This window comes from Pelodiscus sinensis, chromosome 2, assembly GCF_052426305.1.
Source record: "Pelodiscus sinensis isolate ZL-2025 chromosome 2, ASM5242630v1, whole genome shotgun sequence".
Taxonomy (NCBI): Eukaryota; Metazoa; Chordata; order Testudines; family Trionychidae; genus Pelodiscus; species Pelodiscus sinensis.
In genome coordinates, this window is record NC_143053.1 from 199,106,213 (window position 1) to 199,127,071 (window position 20,859).

Below are 20,859 nucleotides of genomic sequence, written 5' to 3' on the forward strand. Positions count from 1 at the left end.
ATTTCAGTTTAGGCACCCGACTTTTGAATTAAAAAAAATTGGTCATAAATTATATTTTGTTCATTGAGAAAATTCTCAGTGTTTCTGTCAAATACTGCGGCCCCAGCAAACAGCACTGCTAGTCCTCAACTCCTTCAACCCAACTGTGAACATTTTCCATGCACAGAATTTTTAGAAGTCCTTTTATAACTTTTTATAACAGGATTTTTGTAGATTCTAGTAAGATGTCTGCGCTGGTGTGCATCTAGACACTACATATAGCAAGCAGAATTTGAAATTTTCAATCAAATTGACACAGCATTCTTGATAATTGATTGCTATTGGATTTAATGGTTCCCAGCACCTTATGCTTGTGGTCGTTCATCTTTGCTATGTTAGTCCTCCAAGCTACATACTCCTTTAAGGCCAGATCTTGCTTCCATTTTTTAAAATCTCCCCCCTTCCCCATACACACCAACTTACTCAGTATCCCTTTCCCAACAAATGTGTCAAATACAATTTGTCTTTCCTTGTGACTCTTAAGTCCTTCCATAGTACAGAAAGGATCGACCAAAGGTTAAATAAGTCGTGACTGATGGGTGGCGGGACCTCAGCATAATTTCCATACAAACTGCTGACCTCTCCTTTAGACACGTCTGAGATACCGGGGGGGAGGGAGATCATATTTTTTCTTCTCCCCGCTACAATACATTGACAACGAACTCAACTTTCTTTTATTTGCCGGATATTTACAGTGTTAGATCCACGCCATGCAAAGTGATACTGACATACTAGATTATGCCTTCCTCCACTGAGATAGATCGATTGTTACTTTTTTGGGGGGGCGGGAGGGTAAGACTTCCCGGGGTTTTATTGCATAGACTGCAATGTTCGAAACTCAACAGTCAGGATGTTATACATTCTGTTCTTTAATAGGTCATGTGTTCCTGGTGCTGATCGCCTGTCCTGTCTTCCCATGGCAATGTAGCCAGTTTTATTTGGTAACATTGTTGATTTGCTTGTGGCTGACACGGACCACTCGGGGAAAAGTGTAAACATATTCTCTGCATCCAAACGGGTTTCGGACATGCTATTCGCAGGTCCATTGCACTTTTCATGGATATTGCATCAACAGGCTTGGCTATTGAGTGCCTCGAGAATAGCACGAGCAGCTACTTAATAGCGACAATTAAACATAACTCTTGGCTCCGGCAGATCAGCATTTAAATGTCTCATGTAGTGTGACACGCGGGTCGTTACTTTAGGTTACATCGAATTACCCTTGCGCCAGGCGATGACATGTGCCCTGACATAACACCACCTTCTACCCCAAAAATGTTAAAGAAATATGACTTTTTTCAAGTGGATGAAAGCAGGTAATTACTAGCAGGCCCCAAATAGCTACTTCACAGTAAGAAATAAGTGGCGGATATTCAGCCACTAACACAACCGTAGTTAAATCTGCAGGAAGGGAGCCTTTAGTTATGTGCATGGTGACTGTGGAATTCCCTACGTTTAGGTATCCGGGTTAAAGAATTACTGGGTGCATTTAATAGCGGGCTAACCCTTAGTGGGTAGGCTTTCCTTAGTTTACATGGGGCATGGGCTATTAAGAAGAGGTGCGTGAAATGCCAGCATAGAAACACTTCCTTTCTAAGTCCCACCAAATAGTACTTTGAGCAGTTAAACTAAAAGCCCAGTCTGAATTTTCCTCCTAGTACGAGTACCTTAGCTTAGACCTGCAACTCCCTTCTCACCACGTGAGAAGACTCTGTGGTCTGACATCTCTAGTGTAGCTAGAGATTCTTGTGTGCCAGATCAACCCCAGCAATTACTACTTTTGCTGGCCTAAAGCCATTTACATCTGTGACTCATCCTTTCTCCTGCTGTAGTCAATGGGTGCTTTGCATTTGGTTTAGTGAGCCCAGGATCGGGCCTACTGCAGGTAGGTTTTTTAATTATATGATAGTACTAACAGGCCCCAATCTGGAGGCGTCCCAAAGTGTGAAGAGAAGGTCCCTCCTGCAAAGTGCATACAAATTAAGACAAGTAAAGCAGTAAGTAATGTATAGGAAGAGGAAACAAAATGAACGTTGTCATATTTTGCTTGTTAGTGAAGTTCTGATTGTGTTTATTTATTGACGCTTAAGATCTTCAAATGTAGCCTAAGAAGCTACCTCCATTCATCTCTCCAAAATACAGAGTAAATAGCCACCAAGAGAGGGATGCATTTTCTCATGTAATAAAGTAGACCTAAATACAGTAAACTATAGGGAAAATAAAATGTAAAAGAGAGTAAAGTATACATTCAGAAATGCATGCCATTACATATTATGAACTTGTTTGGTATTATTTTACGTTCAAAACTTTTCATTTAGGACATGTATTTAACATCGTACTACACTGCGAACATAAATATATTAGTACGTGCATTTAAATTGAACATAGCTTTGCTGCATGGCTGGTGGTGTATGAACCTAACCTGCAAAATACCGCCCAATACGTTAATGTAGGGCCTTTTCTTGTTCCACTAGTTCTATGAGTATACTAATCAAGTAAAATACAATTTGGTAAATAAGTGAAACACAAAACTAATTCTAATGTGCGGATTAATATCTTGGTTTAATTTAATTTGATTCTGAAGCATTCCGAACAATAAACGAGGATACTGAAAATCTGTAAGAAGATACCAATGTTTTTTCTGTAACCTATTTGCCCCGAGAATGACAATAAGATTGTGCAGATAAGGTCACAGCACTTTTGAAGCCATCTTCCTTCGTTATTTTTGTAGGATCATGTTCACGTGTAGCGTAATATTACACCCCAGCCGCTCACAGATTAGAAATGTATGGTTAATGTAACCATTTAGACGCCGGCTATAGCAGTGCCTTCCTATGCAAAACCTCTTCAATTTGCTAATTAAAAACACCAGACTTAAATAAATCTCTTTGTTGAAAATAAATGTATTTAATGAGTCAAATTGCAAATATCATCCGAAAAGGACCCGTTGTAAAAACCAACCACGGCAAGGATGTAAGCAACACATTTAATGCCAACTGGATGTTACGTTTCCTTTTTTTGGGGGGGGGGGGTCTTTTATTGTGGATACATATTTTGTACATCTCTGTGTACTCTGCAAATTCATACAATTTATCATATTGATACTCTGTGCTTCTTGCTATTGGATGCAACCAAATAAATTGAACATCAGAAATGTTTATGACAATCTTAGATTTTCATCAGACCTGAGTGTTCAGGAAACGCTATGAACTGGAGGAAGGAAACAGGGCGCTCCAGGCAGTCAACAGCAAATCGCAAAGCTGGAAAGAGTCCTATAAGAGAACCGATCGCTGACACCTGAAATAGGACAAAATGTGACACTTGCATTCAACCACGCGACAGGTAATAGGCACAGGTGCTCCGAAAATCCAGTGCACCTTAATACGATGCAGGTGTATCTACAAGCAATTCTCCTTGTTGAAACATAGTAGCCACCTAGTGTATTTCTACGGACGGGCCCCCACTCAGAAATACAAAGAATGACCGGGAGAGAGAGAGAGAGAGAGAGAGAGAGAGAGAGAGAGAGCAGTCCGAAATAATGGGCCCAGTTGCTGCCCTCAGGTCTGCAAACACTGCCCCCTTGGGCCAAATCCTACACGCCGTGATTTCAATAGAAGCTTTGCCAACACGATACATTCAAGGTTTTAGCTCACTGATTTCACTCGGTTTTGAATCCAGTGAGCTCGAGAGCACAAGGGACCCTGGGGGCCATTAAAGGGCAACATTCCCATTGACTTAAACGCGAGAAAGGCCATAGACAATCTGGCGCTTCTTTCAAGAGCATGAAATTCAGGAGCTATTCCTGATCAATATGATGCACTTTCTAGTCATAGGCATTGTGACAATACAGAGTGTAGTTTATTGGATCCATAAATGAAGCAACCACGCTCGCCATATCAAAGGCTACATATAGACTCAGATTGTTTGAGGGCAGACTTTCATGATGGGACTATTACTCCATCCTGCGCTTGCCTACCACAAAACAGAAACGCTGTGACTCTCCTGCCAATGTCAGAGCCTTCAGTAAAACGTACCGGTTTCACTGGATTCCACGTGGTCATAGCAACATAGAGGATCGCCTATTGGATCGGGTAGCTTGTACCGATCGCTTTGTGAGGGGACTCAGACACTTTTCATTCCCTTCCGTTTAGTGGTCCCTATGTCTTTGAAGGCGCGTTTTACATATCCCAGCCCCTCTGCACTATATAATCTAGCCAGAGTTCCAGCAAGGAAAGAAAAGGAGTTCAGGTTCAGGATAGTGCGGAAATGATAGGTAAAGTGTGTCCGCCAGCTTAACATTTTGACCGCTAAAGTCACCGCTGAAGAGAGAAGAAACAAGTCCATTAGGAAAATACGCTCGAACGCCTGGCTCGCGATAAAGGCAAAGATGTCCAATATTTAATGGATGGTGTCTTTTCCCCCTTCCCCGCATCCAGCCTTCTTGCCTATAATTACCTCGGTGTTTTCATAGGGGAAGATTTGGTTTCACGGTTAGCGCCAACAAGTAAAGAAACTGCTTCTCCTCCAGGCAGGGAAAATCCAGTCCGGTTAATGTCATAGCAAGTTATTGAAAGGGCAAACTATTAAAGGAATAGTTATGGCGATAAAGGCTCTTGTGATAAATATTTCTCCTGCACGCTTCAGGTCTTTACATTCAAACACCTCTTCTCGTTCTTTTGTAAATGGCACAGTGGGCCTGCAACGAAGGAAGAACTACTTAGGAGAAAGCTTGCGGGATAAGTTTAATTGTAATCAGTAACCATGTAGTATGTAATCATGTGGTAGCAATTAATACAAGCGCCCAGCAGAAGTGGAAAATATAAGCAACTGGGGCTCAGTACACCCTGCTTTTATTTTGTTTTTCAAATTTGTGACCATTTAGTAGATAAGATATAAAGTGATTTACTCCCAACCACTAGATTATGAAAGTCAACCGCTAGCCCAAGTTCTAGAAGACATTAGCACTTGATTAATCTATTGCTATCTGCTCTTAATACTTGTTCAGAGTGGAACTTTTTCCACAGAAGCATGTAATTGACCTGATAAAACGACTATCCACTTCCGCCCTACACGGTCTGACATCTTTACCATGATTTACTTTTTTATTGTTTTCCTCGTGGAAACGGGCTGAACTGGTTATGGAGGAATCTTCCATACCTTACATGGCAAGGCAAAATTAATTGAAACTGTAGGTGGGACTGTATCATTGCATACCATCAGTCCAAACGACTGCTTACGGAAAGTTTTCACACGTATGCTTCTGTTTATCAAAGTATTTCTACTACAGTTTAATAAAATGCTTTCCATTAATCTCAAAAGACTTAATCCATCAAATATCAACGAGAAATAATCCGGATCTCTCTGGAGCGACGTGCATGGCGGGGAAAAAACTTTACAGAACAATGAGAAAATGACAATAAGGAACTTGGCATTCACATAAACAAAACCTGTTGGGTCACTCCAGCCTCTTTTTGAATTATATTCCCAACATGTTTTCCAGTATGTCTCCGTTTGGCATAAAAAAACTCAGAGAAAGATGATGCTTCTGATCACTAATGTTAATAAATATTGCATGTGAAACAATATCCAACATTGTGGATGAAAGAAAATGGTTACACTCGGTTTGAGTGTACCTTATTTATCTGATGCGGTAGTTTAAAGCATGACTGGACGGGTATAGCTATACAAATATTTAACTCATTCCTAGGGAGTTTTATCTTCATATTGAAAGGAAATGCATCTTTATTTATTAATATGTTAAGAGTTTTTAGGAAGTTTTGCATGCTCTTTTACACATTTCTTCTTATTTTGCAATTATCTTAACGCCTCAGAACACAGTGGGAGGGAGAGAGTTAAGATGTCCTGCAAATGCTGCTCGTAAAGCTGCTTAGTTACATTAGAAACACATGAATATCCTGAAATCCAAAGTGTCTTTAAAGCGAACCGAGCAATGTTTATCTTAATACTTGATGCGATGAAATTATGGAAGAAGCCAGCGTTGACAGCCCGTCTTCAAATTAATGTAATGACAGGTAAATTTCATTTGCTCATTAAAATCAAATTCGATTAAAGATCTGATCCTACTATCATTTATTCTTCAATCTTCCGGGATCCCTTGCTCTTAGACATGGAGACTAATCTTAGTTACTAACATCGTCCTACACCCACAAAGTTCTTTTAACTTGTTTAGAAAGATTTAACTGTGACTAACCTATGTTTGGAGTTAACACCCACGTTTTCCCTTCAGATTATTAATTAGCTCTATTAAAAGGGTGGGAAAATAGGATTGGGTTTCCGTTTAATACCTAGAGTTTTGGATTGTTTATGGAGCGATTCTTTGGATTTTATTATGTTATAAGAAATAAAATTATTTGTAAGTGGGTGTACCTGCGGTACTGTTGATGTGTGTGTGTGTGTGCTACCACACAAAGAACCCCTTCTAAGGAAGCCCTTCTCCATTAGGTTTCTAGGAATTCTGTACCTATAAATTCTCTCTTCGCAAAACATGGCATTTAGTTGAAAGTACTAAATGTGTGATTTCAAGAGAAGCTGTGAGGGTGAAAAAAACCGTGACCATATTTCCATCATAGCAATATATTTACAGCTTATTAATTATTTTTGGTGTAAGGCCAAAATCCTGCACTTCGGTGAAAGTGTTGGCTGCGTGAAAAATGTAGGACGTGCCCGTGGCAAATTACAATGGCCAAATCCCGCTTTAATGTACATCTTGGTGGACTTAATCCCGAGTTACTCCGGTGTAACTGAGGAGCGAGGAGGATCTTCACGGCGTATTCGATACAAGATGAAATACGGTTGCCTTGAAAGATGAGGCAGCGTGTTCATTTACTAGATGAATATACCTCCGATCAAAAAAACAAACAAACAAACAAACAAACAAAAACCAGTGGAATTAATACTCCTTTCATAGGAAACCTGGTTAACAGATTTATTTCTTTCCAATATTATAAAGCACTGTGGAGGTTCGCCATGACGTTTCAAGAAAAAGCTGATGCTTTATCACTTGTTGGTATATTTCTGACCTTGCCTAATGTCAAAGGGACAACACATTTGCAGAAGCTTTTCACTAGTCTCTCTCCGTTGAATATATAGGTGCATTTAAATGATCGTATTGCTTTTCTAATAAATAATTCTGTGGAACATTGTCAAATTAAACCAACTGACTAAAGTAATGATTGAATAGTCTCTGGCGGAATTAGTTAATACTTTGTTTTGGGATTCCAAAGGTGTTCAGTTAGAGTTAGAGAATAGTTTGTACATCGGGAAGTAAATTCAAATAATTCACTAACCCTAACCCACTGTTCATGACAAAGTTCCTTATTTTCGAATACCATTGGTTCTGCTCGATATCTGGCAGACCTCAAACTACAGAGTTAGTTCTACTGTTTAGTTGAAGGTACTCATTAAATCAAAAAGGAATTCTGTTCTTATAGGATGAGAATGCAAGGGGTTTAAAAATGTAGCTGGAAATTGCTGACATCTTCCTACTTTCTCAATGCCCATAGTCCGTTAAACTTGAGTGCTAGCAAAACAATCAAGGTAACCAGAACAAACAGGAAAGTTCCTTTGTAGTCCATAGTTATTTCGGTTAAGATGCTATTATGACGATTTTGAGGGGGAAAGGATGGGTCCTATTAAATATGACTTTGGTGGAAATAAGAGATAGGGCAAATATAACACTGGGTTGATCAGCAGAAATATGCACGCATGCCCCCAATTCCAGCCTACAAATTGTGTGTGTGTGATCATTTTAATTTAATCTCCCTTCTCCCCTTTGCACAGGGAGTTGGAACAAAGCCAAGAGGGTAAACAAAAACAGCATACCGGATGCCCCCACCCTTCTTGTACAGTTTGCATCCCGTCTCAAAGCTACAGTTTCACATGGCTTCTCTAGAACTGTAGGAAGAGACTTGAAAACCAGAGGCAGATAGGCGGAAAAAGCTTTAAAGCTGAGTAAAAGAAGGGAGGGGGGCACAAGTGAGAGGATAGCTAGAGGGATTACTGTTCTCTTGGCTGCTCCTTTTTAACAAATCAGACAGGGTCTTCAAGCTTTGAATGACAGTTCTCACATTGGCTAGACTACAACTTTCAACTTGACCTTGGCCTCTAGCCGTGTCTAACCCGTATGTAAAACAGCACTGCCCATATAGCTGGGGTTTATTGTTTTCCCCCGTTGCAATGCGTTTTTAAGAACGAGAGAAATAAACCAGGGAAAACAAATCTACACCAGTAATGCCAGCTAAGCAGCTTTTTGGGGACGCCACAGGTTTCAAAATTGAAGCCTGAAAGAAAGGGGAAAAAATGCTGGAGATAAATATTTGCACTTGGTCATCAAAAGGAATGCGGAAAAGATCATAGGAAATAAAACGAGAACTATATAGTGGCCACAATGGAGAGAAATATTATTAAATAAGTAGCAAATGACAACAATCACATGTGTGACATACTATTCCATGCCCTTCCATACATACCTCTCTGTGTCTGTCTTTGAAAACAGATAATCAACAAAGTGATAGTTAAACTAGCTAGCAAATCTGTTCTTTGCAGTGTTCACGGAAAAGGCAGCCCCCAAACGATACCTATCTTATAACGCTATGCTCGTAGTAAGGCACTGAAAACAATGCAGTAACGTCAATAGCTAGTTAATAATAGATCGCGGCGTCAGACATACAACAATGAACCATGCAGCTAAAAAATTAGCTTTCAATCTGAGTATCTTTCTTGTTTTTGTCCATATAAGTACAGTCGAGACACATTATTTTGGAATTAATGCGTTACATTTAATTCAACTGCATATTTATGCCTAGGTCATCCACTGAATAACAGTTCGACTAAAAGGCTTTATGTATTAACATTTACTGTACAGTTATGTGCAAATACAGTGAAAAATTGTATTAGCATTAACAGTGTTTATTAAAATGCCCCACTGTTTTTTTTTGTTATTTTTTAAAATTAATGCGTTTTTCATTAAAAAGAAAGCACAATTCCTTTTCCAAGCATTACTAAATTGATACGACAAAAATAGACTTTAGCATAGCAACTTTTTCCAACAAAAATAACTGAGGACAGTCATGCACATAATATAATCCTCGGTAATATGTTACAGTCAGAGAAGATTCAATTAGAATTGTAGGCCGCAATTTATGATTAAAATAATAAATAATATACTTAGGTTAATACTAAGAGCTGGTTAACCGTTTCTGTCTCAAAACCCATGATGGAGCATCTGTATTTCTTGACCCATTTGTTCTAATCCTACTTTTTATGCTTTTTTTTTTAACAAAAATAAAGAGAATCAAATGAATGAAACGCCGCCTCTGTTCAAGCCAATTTAAACGGGCAGAAAGAAAATCATTTTCTTAAAATATTTCACCTATTCTGGTGATAATGCGAAGGAACGTTAACACATTTTCTTTTGAAGAATTAAAAATCAATACTATGTCACGGTCGCTTTAGGCAACACCTGTATGAATTTAAGGTGAGGGACTGATAGATTAAAAAAAAAAACCCACCCCACCAGCGGATCGATCGGCAAATAACAGTTGAAATGCAGAGGGATTTGAATTTCAGTGATATTGCAAATAGCACGGAGATCATGCTGAAATTATTTCACAGACTGGACTGGGGGAAAATCACGCCTGGGGGGGAAGGGAGGAGGGGAAATACCTGTTCTTCTTTGCAAACCTTTTATTCCCCCCCGCTCCTGCACACTTGTGAGTGGAAAGGGGCAGCCCCGGGTCTGTGCCGTCCGCTGCTGGAATTCCAGCCCCTGCGCGATTATTACATTATTTAATTATCTTCATTTTATTCCTCAGATGTTTATCAGCTGCTTTGCATATCACGTGGGTCCGGGCGGGCCAATGGGCTCTCGCCTGGCGCGACACTGGCGCGTCAGCTCTGGTCAAGTCTCGGAGATTTAGTATCTCTTTTTTCAGTCTTTGGGGCTTTTAAAAAAGAGCCACTAGTCTCAATGCTGATCGGGCTATGACAGCCTCCGTGCTCCTCCATCCCCGCTGGATCGAGCCCGTCATGTTCCTCTACGACAACAGCCTGGAGGAGATCAATAAGAACATGGACGGGTTTCATGCAGGCAGCAACTTCGCGGCGGCGGCGGCGGCCAACCAGTGCCGGAATCTGATGGCTCATCCTGCATCCCTGGCCGCCCCCAGCACGGCTGCCTACACGTCGAGCGAGGCGCCAGCCTCTGGCATGGCTGAGCCAGCTGTCAAACAGTGCAGCCCGTGCTCGGCGGCCGTGCAGAGCTCCTCCGGGGCCGCCCTGCCCTACGGCTACTTTGGCAGCGGCTACTACCCCTGCCGCATGACCCACCACAACGCCATCAAGTCCTGCGCGCAGCCCGGCTCCACTTTTGCGGACAAATATATGGACACCTCGGTCTCGGGCGAAGAGTTCACCTCCCGGGCTAAGGAGCTGGCTTTCTACCCGGGCTACGCCGCTGGCCCCTACCAGCCCGTGCCGAGTTATTTGGATATGCCGGTGGTGCCCACGATTGGAGGTCCCGGAGAGCCCAGGCATGAGCCCTTGCTCCCCATGGAGAGTTACCAGCCCTGGGCAATCACCAGTGGGTGGAATGGGCAAGTGTACTGCCCCAAAGAGCAAACCCAGCCACCCCACCTCTGGAAATCCACTCTGCCGGGTAATGCACCTGCATGACTTGGGTCCTCCTGCACTAATCTGGTTTACTATCGCCACTGTTAGCCTTAGAGCTCCTCCGAGGAGTAGGGGGGCTGTGCTCGCGCTGTTGCGTTGGCTGCTGCTGCGTTTCCTTGGGTGCTGGTGGTGCTCTAGTTTTTGCAACATTCGCGCGACCCTTAAAACTCACCCCTCTGCCTTTCCTGCCCCACCCCCTCACACACAGACACTTCTACTCGCTCTGGGGGTAGTACTCTGGCCAGGTGTAACTTTACTCCAGAATGCCAGGTATGCCCACTTGAGTTATGAACTGCATTTTAGAAATGGAAATAGCTGAAAAATCTGCAAAAGAGAGAGAGAGAGAGAGAGAGAGAGAGAGAGAGAGAGGTATATTAAGCATTCACGCTTATCAAGCTGTTTTCATAAATAGTGCAGCTTGCACACTTCATAAATTATTGCCATAAATTATTGAATGTTTCCTTCAGGGCGTGTGTGTGTGTGTGTGTGAGAGAGAGAGAGAGAGAAAGAGAGAGAGAGAGAATGAAGCCTTTTCAGTTTAGTGCAGTTTGCTACAAAACACCCCCCCCCCCATATTATTAAGGGTAGCTTCATGGCCAATGTAAGCCTGTTGAACTTGGTAGAGTAAAAGTTCGCTGTAGCTTTAACCTTTGTGCAATTTGACGGTGTCCTAATCAGTACTAATTGTATAATGCCTACATCCATGGTTTTTCTGTTCCAGACGTCGTGTCGCACCCCTCAGATGCTAGCTCGTACAGACGGGGAAGAAAGAAACGAGTGCCTTATACAAAGGTTCAATTAAAAGAACTCGAAAGAGAATATGCTACAAATAAATTCATTACCAAGGACAAACGAAGACGGATATCGGCAACTACAAATCTGTCAGAGAGACAGGTTACAATCTGGTTCCAAAACAGGAGGGTCAAAGAGAAAAAAGTTATCAACAAATTGAAGACTACCAGTTAATGGATTAAAATGGAGAAGCAGCAGCCCAGAGGTTTCAAAACTATTTTTGTCCAGATTAAAATAAATAATAATAATTAAAAAAGACAATGAACCTCTTATTTCATAACAAGAGATCTGTATCTTGGGAATTATAACATTTAAAAATATTACTGTAGGAAATGGTTAGGACTGTACTCTCGAAATCCAGACCAGTTTAAATGATAAACTATAGAGCCCAAATGCCCAGTTCTCAAATGCTCTGTTTCAGTTTAAGATGCACATTTTACTGAAAATCTTGTAAGTATTTCTGTGACTTTAGTATTCTAGAACACTATTAATGGTTATAATCTGAAGGCTGGTTCAAATAAGAAGTTCGATATAAACGTATGTTTTCCTCCATTGCAATTCAAACTGCATGTTGAATTATTGCTCAGGTAAATCACAGTGAAAATATACAATTACTGTATGTTAAAGAACTGCATTGTATGCATGAAAAGAAGGTTCTGAATAAGAATTTCAGAGGCATCAGCAAGGATGGAAGCTCTGTAGAGCAAATTAAAAACAATGCAAACTATTGGAGATAGAAAAACATACTTCTCTGAAAATTGCTTTTTTTGAGTTATTTTTTTAAATAGCTGATTTCTTGGCATTCTGCAGACGGCATGACAGATATTTTCTAAAAGACCCATCCATATATTAAATCTCACATGGTCTTCAAGAATTATTAAATATGTAAATCCAAGTTAATTCAAAGTGTTTATCTTTTGGGTGGATACAAATACGTGAATGTTGGAATTTTGTTATAATAAAAAAGACCCCTTCTGGAAAAAAAAATCTAGGAGAATTCCAAACTGAAAATATATTTTGTGTTCCCAGAAATATTTTTATTTCTACCTTCTCTATTTTGAGCTCTACGTAATTATTTACCTTGTTTATTGTATGTTCTGAGGCGGCATTAAAAAGTTTAGGGATTTCATTTTACAGCACCTTTTAAATCCAAACAGTTATTTCAACCAGCACGTTATTTTTGTTTTTATTCACTATAAGATGCTATCTTGTAAATAATAAAAAAAAAAAATCAGCGCACTGTGAAAATGTATTTGTGCACCCTTATTTTTATATTTCTACTGAAAATGAAAACCCAAGACGTGTAGATAGACCTAGTATCATTAATACTGTTAATAAAATAGTCACTGTAACAAAACTTGAAATGCTCTTTATTTTTTTCATATTTTACGTGCATTTCGTGAAAATAATATATCTGTCTTGTAATAACGTTCTCTTCAATTACCTAAATGGTTAATATTTTCCCAGTAAATTATTTAGCTGGGGATGGGACTCTTGACTAAACTATAAATGTTTCAGTCAGGTTAAAGTGTCAGGTATTTTGGGAGGAGGGGGGATGATATCAGTGTAATGCCGGAGCCCCGAATGAAAATGAGAAACAGTTGTTAGAAGACCTGCAAATGCAGAGATTGCAGTATTTAAGGTTTATTGCTAGGGCTGGATATGTCTACGCGGGAAGGTTTTGGTATTTGTTGAAGTGACAGGACTAGGAAGGCCTTAAACCTTGACCTTGACGAAAAAAGACAATTTGTGACCTTGACTTTTGACAGCTCATGAATAGTCGTCTCTAGGATTAGTAGATCAAGGGCGCCACCTCGCGTTTCCAATTCGTCTTTGTAGCTAGAGAGCTGTAATGGAAGGCTGGTCACTTGGCCCTTGTATTACCATTCTTACTTCTTTTTGTCCGGATGGGACATGTGTCAGATAGAAAGTAAAACATATAAAATGATATATGATATTTTACTTCATAATTATATTTTCGAGCAATATTATAAACTGAACGACCGGGAAAATCAGTTTTCAGATATTCTCAGTCTAGAAGACCGTAATTTCTGTTAAAAAGCTGCACAGCAGCCTTTTAATCTTGTAAATGTCTTTAACAGTTGACAAGACTTGTGATACGCGAAGAAATTGTCTTCAATGACTTTTTTCCTGTCTTCTAAGGTGGTCTGCTACCCTAATTAGAATTATTGGAAAACTTTTACGGCAAATAAAAGTATCGTATACCATACTAACTATAGACTTCTAGGATTACAAGTTCAGAAATTCAAAGGAATCTATCCCTTCATGGGTCAAAATAGAGGCCTTTCTGGAGCTGAGATCTACAAGTCTGACTTTAATGCAATCCTGGGATAAGTATGCAGGGAAGAAATGTCTGTTTTCCAGGAACTTCTTATGTCTGCGAGATTTCACATAATGCGTTTTAATATTTCAGAATGCCAGCTGACTTTCTAAGAACTCAAGCCTGTGTAGAAAGCTTACAGCATTTTATTTTGACTTTGCCCGCAGGTTTCATGCAGTGTGTGAGGGAAATTAATTTTTATATTTTTAAAAATGATGTAAGGCGAAATCACGCAACAACCCAGTAACAGCGATAGTACTTATTACCGCCATTTGTAGCTCTTCGAATGTCAGTCACTTTTACATTTCACTCAGTAAAAAGTAAATACCAAAAATTTTAACTACATTTCACTGGATGGCTAAGAAAATCATCGAAAATAAAACCATACAGTATTTCAAATGCAACGACTTATATTGGCTCTATTTTGGGAAAAAAAGGTATACAAGAAAATAAGTGAAACTGTTCTGACTGGAGCACGGGGCCGAAAAGAAGAACCTACCCCTGCAAAGTATCGAAGAGGTTCGTTTGGAGTGTGTGCGGATGGAATGACTGAGGCTGTCGAACAGTTGCAAATTACACTGCGATTGTGACCCATTCGTTCGGAAGCACAGACGCAAACTGTGCAACGTTCCAAGCATCTTCTGAGACTTTCCCTCAACCCCGACTGAACTTGGAGGGTTGCACATCTTGTTGAATTGGGCTCTTCCGGGGATATTCGACAGCCTCACTGATGCCATGTGAGTTTTGCCTAAGAGCTGCAGGAGAGGGTGTCCGTTGATGGGTACAGGGGTAGCGGAGAACAGACATCTACTGACGCATCAAACAGATGATACTGTATGCGTTTTCCTAATTAACCGTGGAACGCTTGCGCTAAGCAAGAGGGTGCTCAGACCGGTACATCATTGCATTCTGCAGGGGAACATCTGACTGCAGGCCCACTTCTGCTCCGTTCCACTGAAGTATTTCTTCAGTAAGCCCACTTGCTTTCACAGAAGCTCTCCAAATTTGCGCTGGAGGTAGCTGAGAGCAGAATCTCACCGTAAGGCTGAGTTGAGTCATACTCTTTAATTTGTTTTTGTAGCATTCAAAGCTGCAGTAAAAGGAAATGTAAAAGCGCCCGCTGTACTGTACACTAGAATTAGTTACAATTCTGAATTCGACATATTCAGTGTCGTAACTAACACTTTTGCTTACTGAAAACATATATGAATGTAGTAGAGGAAAGGTAACTATATGTCTGTAACTAGCTATATAGTAAACTATATGTATATATACTCAGATGCGCTCATTATTCACTACATATAGTTAGCCGTTTGTGTTTTTTTATTGCTTTCATACATATTTTCAGTTATCAGAAATGTTAGCTTAGACACTCAATTTGTCGAATCCAGAATATATATATTGGCATAGACGCAAAACGTGTCTGCACATTTTCTCCGTTTCGTTATAATTGTTAGTTTGACTGAAGAAACACAAGTACAGGCACACCTCTTTACATTTGCACGTACTCTGTATGTGTATTTCTATTTATTTATATACACAACATACTCCAAATTGCGTATAATTTATATGTGTATTGCGCAATTTAAGTTGCATATAATTTGCACCTAACCATATTATATTAATATATATAGTTTAGCAAACTCTTCCAAAAGCAATTGCAGTTACAAATTACCCAAGTGTAATCGTTTAAAAATGTGTTTAATCTTTTAAAAAGTTTTTTTCTCCACTCAGCTCATCTGATGAAGTGGGCTTTGCCCACGAAAACTCGTGATATATATTTTGGTTAGTCTCCAAGGTGCCACGAGCCTGCTCGTTGCGTTTAAAAATGTGAACAGGTTTAATAATATCACTTTAAAATAATGTATAGTAACTCTTTATTAGAACAAATGAATGAAGATTTTATTCAGACTGATTGCCTACCAGCTAAATCTACTAAGAATTCCTGCGCTGCAACTCGATTTTACTGGAGTTATATTCTACATATTTTCACAGTTTACATAGTCAATAGTGTAAAAAGTGTGCAATTGCAATTGTGATGCTTCCCATAACATTTTGGACCCGACCCTGCTCTCATTGAAATTCATGGCAAGTTCCCACTGCCTTCAAAGGAAATGGGATAAGGCCCTCTTTCCTGACAAATAAAGGTCGCTCTCCGGCTCCCGTTTAACTATATAGAAGAATCCCGTTGACTTCAGCAGAAGCGGGATTAGGACCAAGGTGCGGACATATGACAATAATTCAAAGCAGGGTCTAGTTCTTGTGTAATCCTGTTGCGTTAATGGGAATGCACCAACAGCAAAAAATCGAAGGATGGGGCCTTCAATTGTTATCACAGAAAGAACGTTTAGCAATACAGAACGCGCTTCTTTTTTTAAGGCACGTTACTGTCCTTCAGTTTTCCAGCAATCCACCTCCTGATTTAGGCCCCCGACTATACAAACCATACAGCGGGAAGTTAAATTACGTTAATTATATTAGTCATGTGAGTTCTGTTGATCTTGCTGCGATTATTCACTCGAGCAAAATTATTCACTTGCGTTGAGGTTTGCAAAATTGAGCCAATAACTGGCTTCATATAGGCATTTAACATAATCGGTGGCTGATTGTTTTACTCGTCGATGCACCAAATTATTTAATAACACATTAAGAATGAGCGGTGCAACTTGATTTATTAATTGAAGAAGTCTTTAAAATGGACCGCGCTATGAAATGTAGGAAGAGGAAAATTGGCTGTCACTTACTTATTTATGGAATAATCTGACCCCAAACATGAAGAGGTATCGGTTAATGGCATGATTTTAAGATACTTCGAGAATTACATTTTCTTCTTTTTAACTGTAGAACATATGGTCGTTTGCTTTTTTTTTTTTTTATCTATCTATCTATCTATCTATCTATCTATCTATCTATCTATCTATCTATCTATCTATCTTCCTTTTACATACATAAACACACACATATATACATATATGTATGTGCATGTATGTTATTTATTATTTTAATTTACCTTCCGCAAACTGTTGGCATACACATTTTCAAGTACAAATTGCTGTTGTATTACATATTCCCGTCTAACCAATCTGACGCAATGTTCTAAAATATGTCCATAATACGTGTTTTATGGGTAAATATATCACCAACGAAAATAATTAACAAACGCGATACATTATTCCACAAAGTACTCTCGTACGCATGGGTCTGAGAAAAACATTATTTATATTCCCAACATTGTTAGGGACATATTAAAATGGAGGGGGGAGTGGTTAGAGTTACTGTGTCTATAATGTTTTATAGTGTTATACATATTCAGCATTTTATTTGCATATATTTAAAAATAAACGAAAATATTCTGGAAGAGTTCTCATTATTATTTTAATTTTTAACTCAAAACAAATAAAAGACACCTAGATATTTTTAATTTCGTTCCCAGGCCTCTGGAAGATGCTGTATATAGAAAAATAACGATGAAGGTAAGCTAATGCCATATATATTTGAGCATTTATGGAAACAGTAATGCCAAGATAATATTTCTGTCTCAATGAAAAATGCAAAACATAATTAAAGATAAAAAGATTAGCGAAGCCTATACTTTGTAATTCCTGCAGGATTCGGCAGCATAACCCTTAATTCCAAGTGTCTGAATATGTTGATTTATAATCTTCTAATGCCTGACGTGCTTAGAACTTTGGATTTAGAATTCCCATACACTGGAAATGTTTTATGATATTTGATGAGGACGGAAGAGTAAAACAAATGTTTTGTATTTTTTCCACGGCAAGAGAATAAGATGGTATTTAATCTATCTCCGCCTTTAACTTCTGGCATTAACAAAGGTGGTTTGCAATGGGAAATAAAACTTGACAGCAGCATATTTCCTAAAAGGAATTAGTTTAATGGCAAAACTACATCTTTTTCCTCTTTCTTAAAACTATTTCCGTTTAAAATTACTGGATTTCTACGAAATCATTTTGAAAGAAAACAGTCGCTGTGCTTAAAGTTGTAATTATTGGGATATAAAATTAGGCTATGCTTCGAAGCAAGTGACTTTAATTTTTATGTCTGAACAAACGTTACGTATTTAGGCCACATACCACAAATTTAAGTTTACAAAATGTTGCTGTGTGTTAAAGATAATACACAGGTAGGTAGCTTTAGTAATGAAATCAAAACAGGATTTAATATAAAGATTCTATACAAAGACAGTTCGTAGCCATTCATAACATGTAAATTTGCTTAAAATATTGTAATGAAGATTTGATGAGGTGTCCTTGTTAATTTTCTGGTGGTTAAAGCGTTGAAAACTACGAAGGATAGTCATTCTCTTTCCCAACATTATACTACGGACCTTGCTGATTCTTTGCACTTGAGGCCGGTTTTGCTGACATTACAATTATTATCTGACAGAACAGTTCCCGGAAAGTGTAGGTTTGGCTTGAGTGTTTTAGTCTATTGTTGCTTGTTTTCTTGGTGGCGTCCTTTTCTCCTTGCTGATTGCCTCCGATGTATGGATTTGACTCATTAATTGCAGCTATGGAATGCAAATATCCATTAATGCTCTGCGAAAACGCCGCAGTGAAAATCCAGCGTGCTGAGATGCAGTGCTCTTTGCAGCGCCTAGATCTGATTTCTGATTAAAGATCCCCAAAGAGAGCATCTTCCCTTCCCCCACTCCCTCTGCAGCGTGAAAGAAAGCGCCCTCCTCTACGTAGTAAAGGTCAAGTCCTACAACGCACAATCCACGGTCATTACTGTTCCGTGACCCACGGTGTATTGGGGAGGAATGTCAGGGTGTCCACTGATCTAAAACTCTTGGACTTTTCCTCTAGTTCGACAGGAATCAATGGAATTATACCGCACTTGGTCTATTGCAATCACCCTGTTGTATTATCATTTCAGCAGGACATTTTAAGCAGGGCTGAGAAAAGAAATAGAATGTTATGTCGGCGCGTTTTCCAAATAGGCTGTTTTGAGGTCTATGAGAAAGTTTATGAACCTAAGAGGGTCTGAGTGAGATTAAAACCGTGGAGACTGCCAGAAGAAATAGTTTGTGGACCAGGTATATTGTAGGTCTAGGGGAAAACAAACAAACAAACAAACACTGCTGACTTGGTGTCTGGAGTTTCCTCAAGCGAGGCGCGGGATTCTAATTGTTGGTCTCTACTCTTTGATGCTTGGAAAAGGCACGAAGATCTCGGACGCTGGGGTAAGTCGGAACGTTATTTACTCGAGCTTGCTCAGTGTTTTCCCTCTCCCTATTGCTGAGGTTGGATTAAAACCCGTGGCGGGCCGGTGCTTCGTACAGCAATGTCATTGGGAAGGCCTTTGCGGCGGTTTCTCAGCCTTCTGCCCTCTCCTCATCCTGCTCCCCTCCAATCTAGCTCTCTCCACGGTACAGGCAGAAGTACAGATTTGTCTTCAGAAGTGTGGGGGATTGAGTTAGGGTCAAGTCCTTTCAAAAAGCATTAATTGTGATGGTCGCTTGTGGGCCAGGCTCCACCTTGCCAAACGATGCTGCGGAGCTAGGTGGAAACAACAAAGGGTTTTAGAGTCTGATCCAAGATTAGAAGGCGCATTTGATGAAGGGGCCAGTCTGTTGGATTTGGATTTGTCTGTTTCTCTAGCGTTTTCTCAATTGCAATGGAAAAAGGAATCGGTTGAGTTTCTTTCCGAGCGAGTTTGTTGTTCATTTACTTCTTTTTGTAACGGTTTAAGCTTGCCACAGAATTAGGGGGGGGGGAGCCCCCTACAAGAATAAAGTCCATCACTGAGCAAATTTCCTTATAGCTTCCTTAAGGCGGTTATTTAGCCTGTCTGGATTGGCCGAATGTGGAAGGTCCGGAAATAAATTTCCACAGGATCCCGTAGCTGGCGAATTGAAATGAATGCGAAGTTAATTTTAATCACCTTGATTCAGACTCCCCAAGCGTGGCTTGATTGGTTTGGTATATCAGAAATCCGCCGCGCTAAGCCGCCTGGGTTAGAAATAATCGAAAAGCACAGTATTTTCAGCCAGTCTGTTCACATTCGGGGTGCCGCTGGATAGACATAAAAACGAATAGGTCTTAATACAAAGAAGGCTTGGGTTGCTTTGAGCCGTAGCTAATGGTCGACATATGTCTAAATATAAACAGCTTTACCAAAATAAAAATAGCATATGGAAAGAAGGGAGCAAGTATGGGTAAGGGAATGACTAGAGATCTTCTTGTTTAGTTTGAAAAGTTTACAGACATGTTGTGCTATAGAATGTATTGTTGAGTTGATACATCCACAAAATAGTTCTATTTACATCTATACCGATGTTTGAATTGTTGTTAAACATGAGCCAGGAAAGGCAAATTGACAATACAGTGAGCATGGTGAATCCAGAATATTCAAGAAAATCGTATTCGGATTTGGGCTGAAAATATTTGGATAAGTACTTTTGTATTTTATTTGGTTAGATAAAATACACAAAAAGGAAGAGGACCTTACAGAAAAACATAAAACGTGTGTGGCGAAGCTATTGCATTTTGCAAACCACAGCTTCTTTTAAACGTGTGTTATACAAATATATGATTTTAAAAGATACATAAGTGCAGGTAACCTTTGTTATTATGCATGTCTTATAGTCCATCACAATATGGTAATATTCGAAGTCGTTGGTTTGACAGACTTAGTGTGATGATACTTCCTGTATCCGCCCCTGGAAACAATCCTTGATGCAGAAATGTCTTTAATTCGGTGTGTTTCACAATTCTTGAGTAGGGCTCTCCTGTACAGTGAGCAGTATGGCACTGTAAATTCTGGTAATTCTTGATGATGAGTGGGCAAAATATTTTTAAAAAACCACGTTTACTATATCGCCATTAACATTCAGCATGCATTAGCAAAAACCATTGAGTATTCTAGAAGTACATTTAATTGAGAATCCAAGTCACCGACTTTTTAAAAGGTGTACAGCAAACTGCGGGTCTCAGTCCCCGAGAATAACCAAAATGAAGACTTTGTCTCCTCAT

At 39.6% G+C, this 20,859-nt stretch overlaps 2 protein-coding genes and 1 long non-coding RNA gene across 4 annotated transcripts in view; 2 read left to right on the top strand and 1 right to left on the bottom strand.

The window, feature by feature from the left end:
- Positions 1 to 2,214: 2,214 nt before the first annotated feature.
- LOC142827314 (uncharacterized) lies at positions 2,215 to 9,835 on the bottom strand. The gene is made up of 3 exons (XR_012901983.2): positions 9,724 to 9,835; positions 4,495 to 4,735; positions 2,215 to 3,336 (listed from the first exon to the last, which is right to left on the bottom strand). It is a non-coding gene; the product is annotated as an uncharacterized LOC142827314 (long non-coding RNA).
- A 50-nt stretch (positions 9,836 to 9,885) lies between these two features.
- Positions 9,886 to 12,881, top strand: HOXA13 (homeobox A13). Its single transcript, XM_006138398.5, has 2 exons — positions 9,886 to 10,714; positions 11,450 to 12,881. Exons 1-2 carry the CDS (start codon positions 10,042 to 10,044, stop codon positions 11,692 to 11,694), a joined length of 918 nt encoding a protein of 305 aa, XP_006138460.1. The 5' UTR covers positions 9,886 to 10,041; the 3' UTR covers positions 11,695 to 12,881.
- Positions 12,882 to 17,420: 4,539 nt separating this feature from the next.
- Positions 17,421 to 20,859, top strand: part of HOXA3 (homeobox A3) — an 85,586-nt gene continuing 82,147 nt past the window's right edge. For both annotated transcript variants that reach the window (XM_089776649.1, XM_089776652.1), the window contains exon 1: positions 17,421 to 19,067. The gene's annotated coding sequence lies outside the window, so the exon portion shown is untranslated. The remainder of the gene's footprint in view (positions 19,068 to 20,859) is intronic.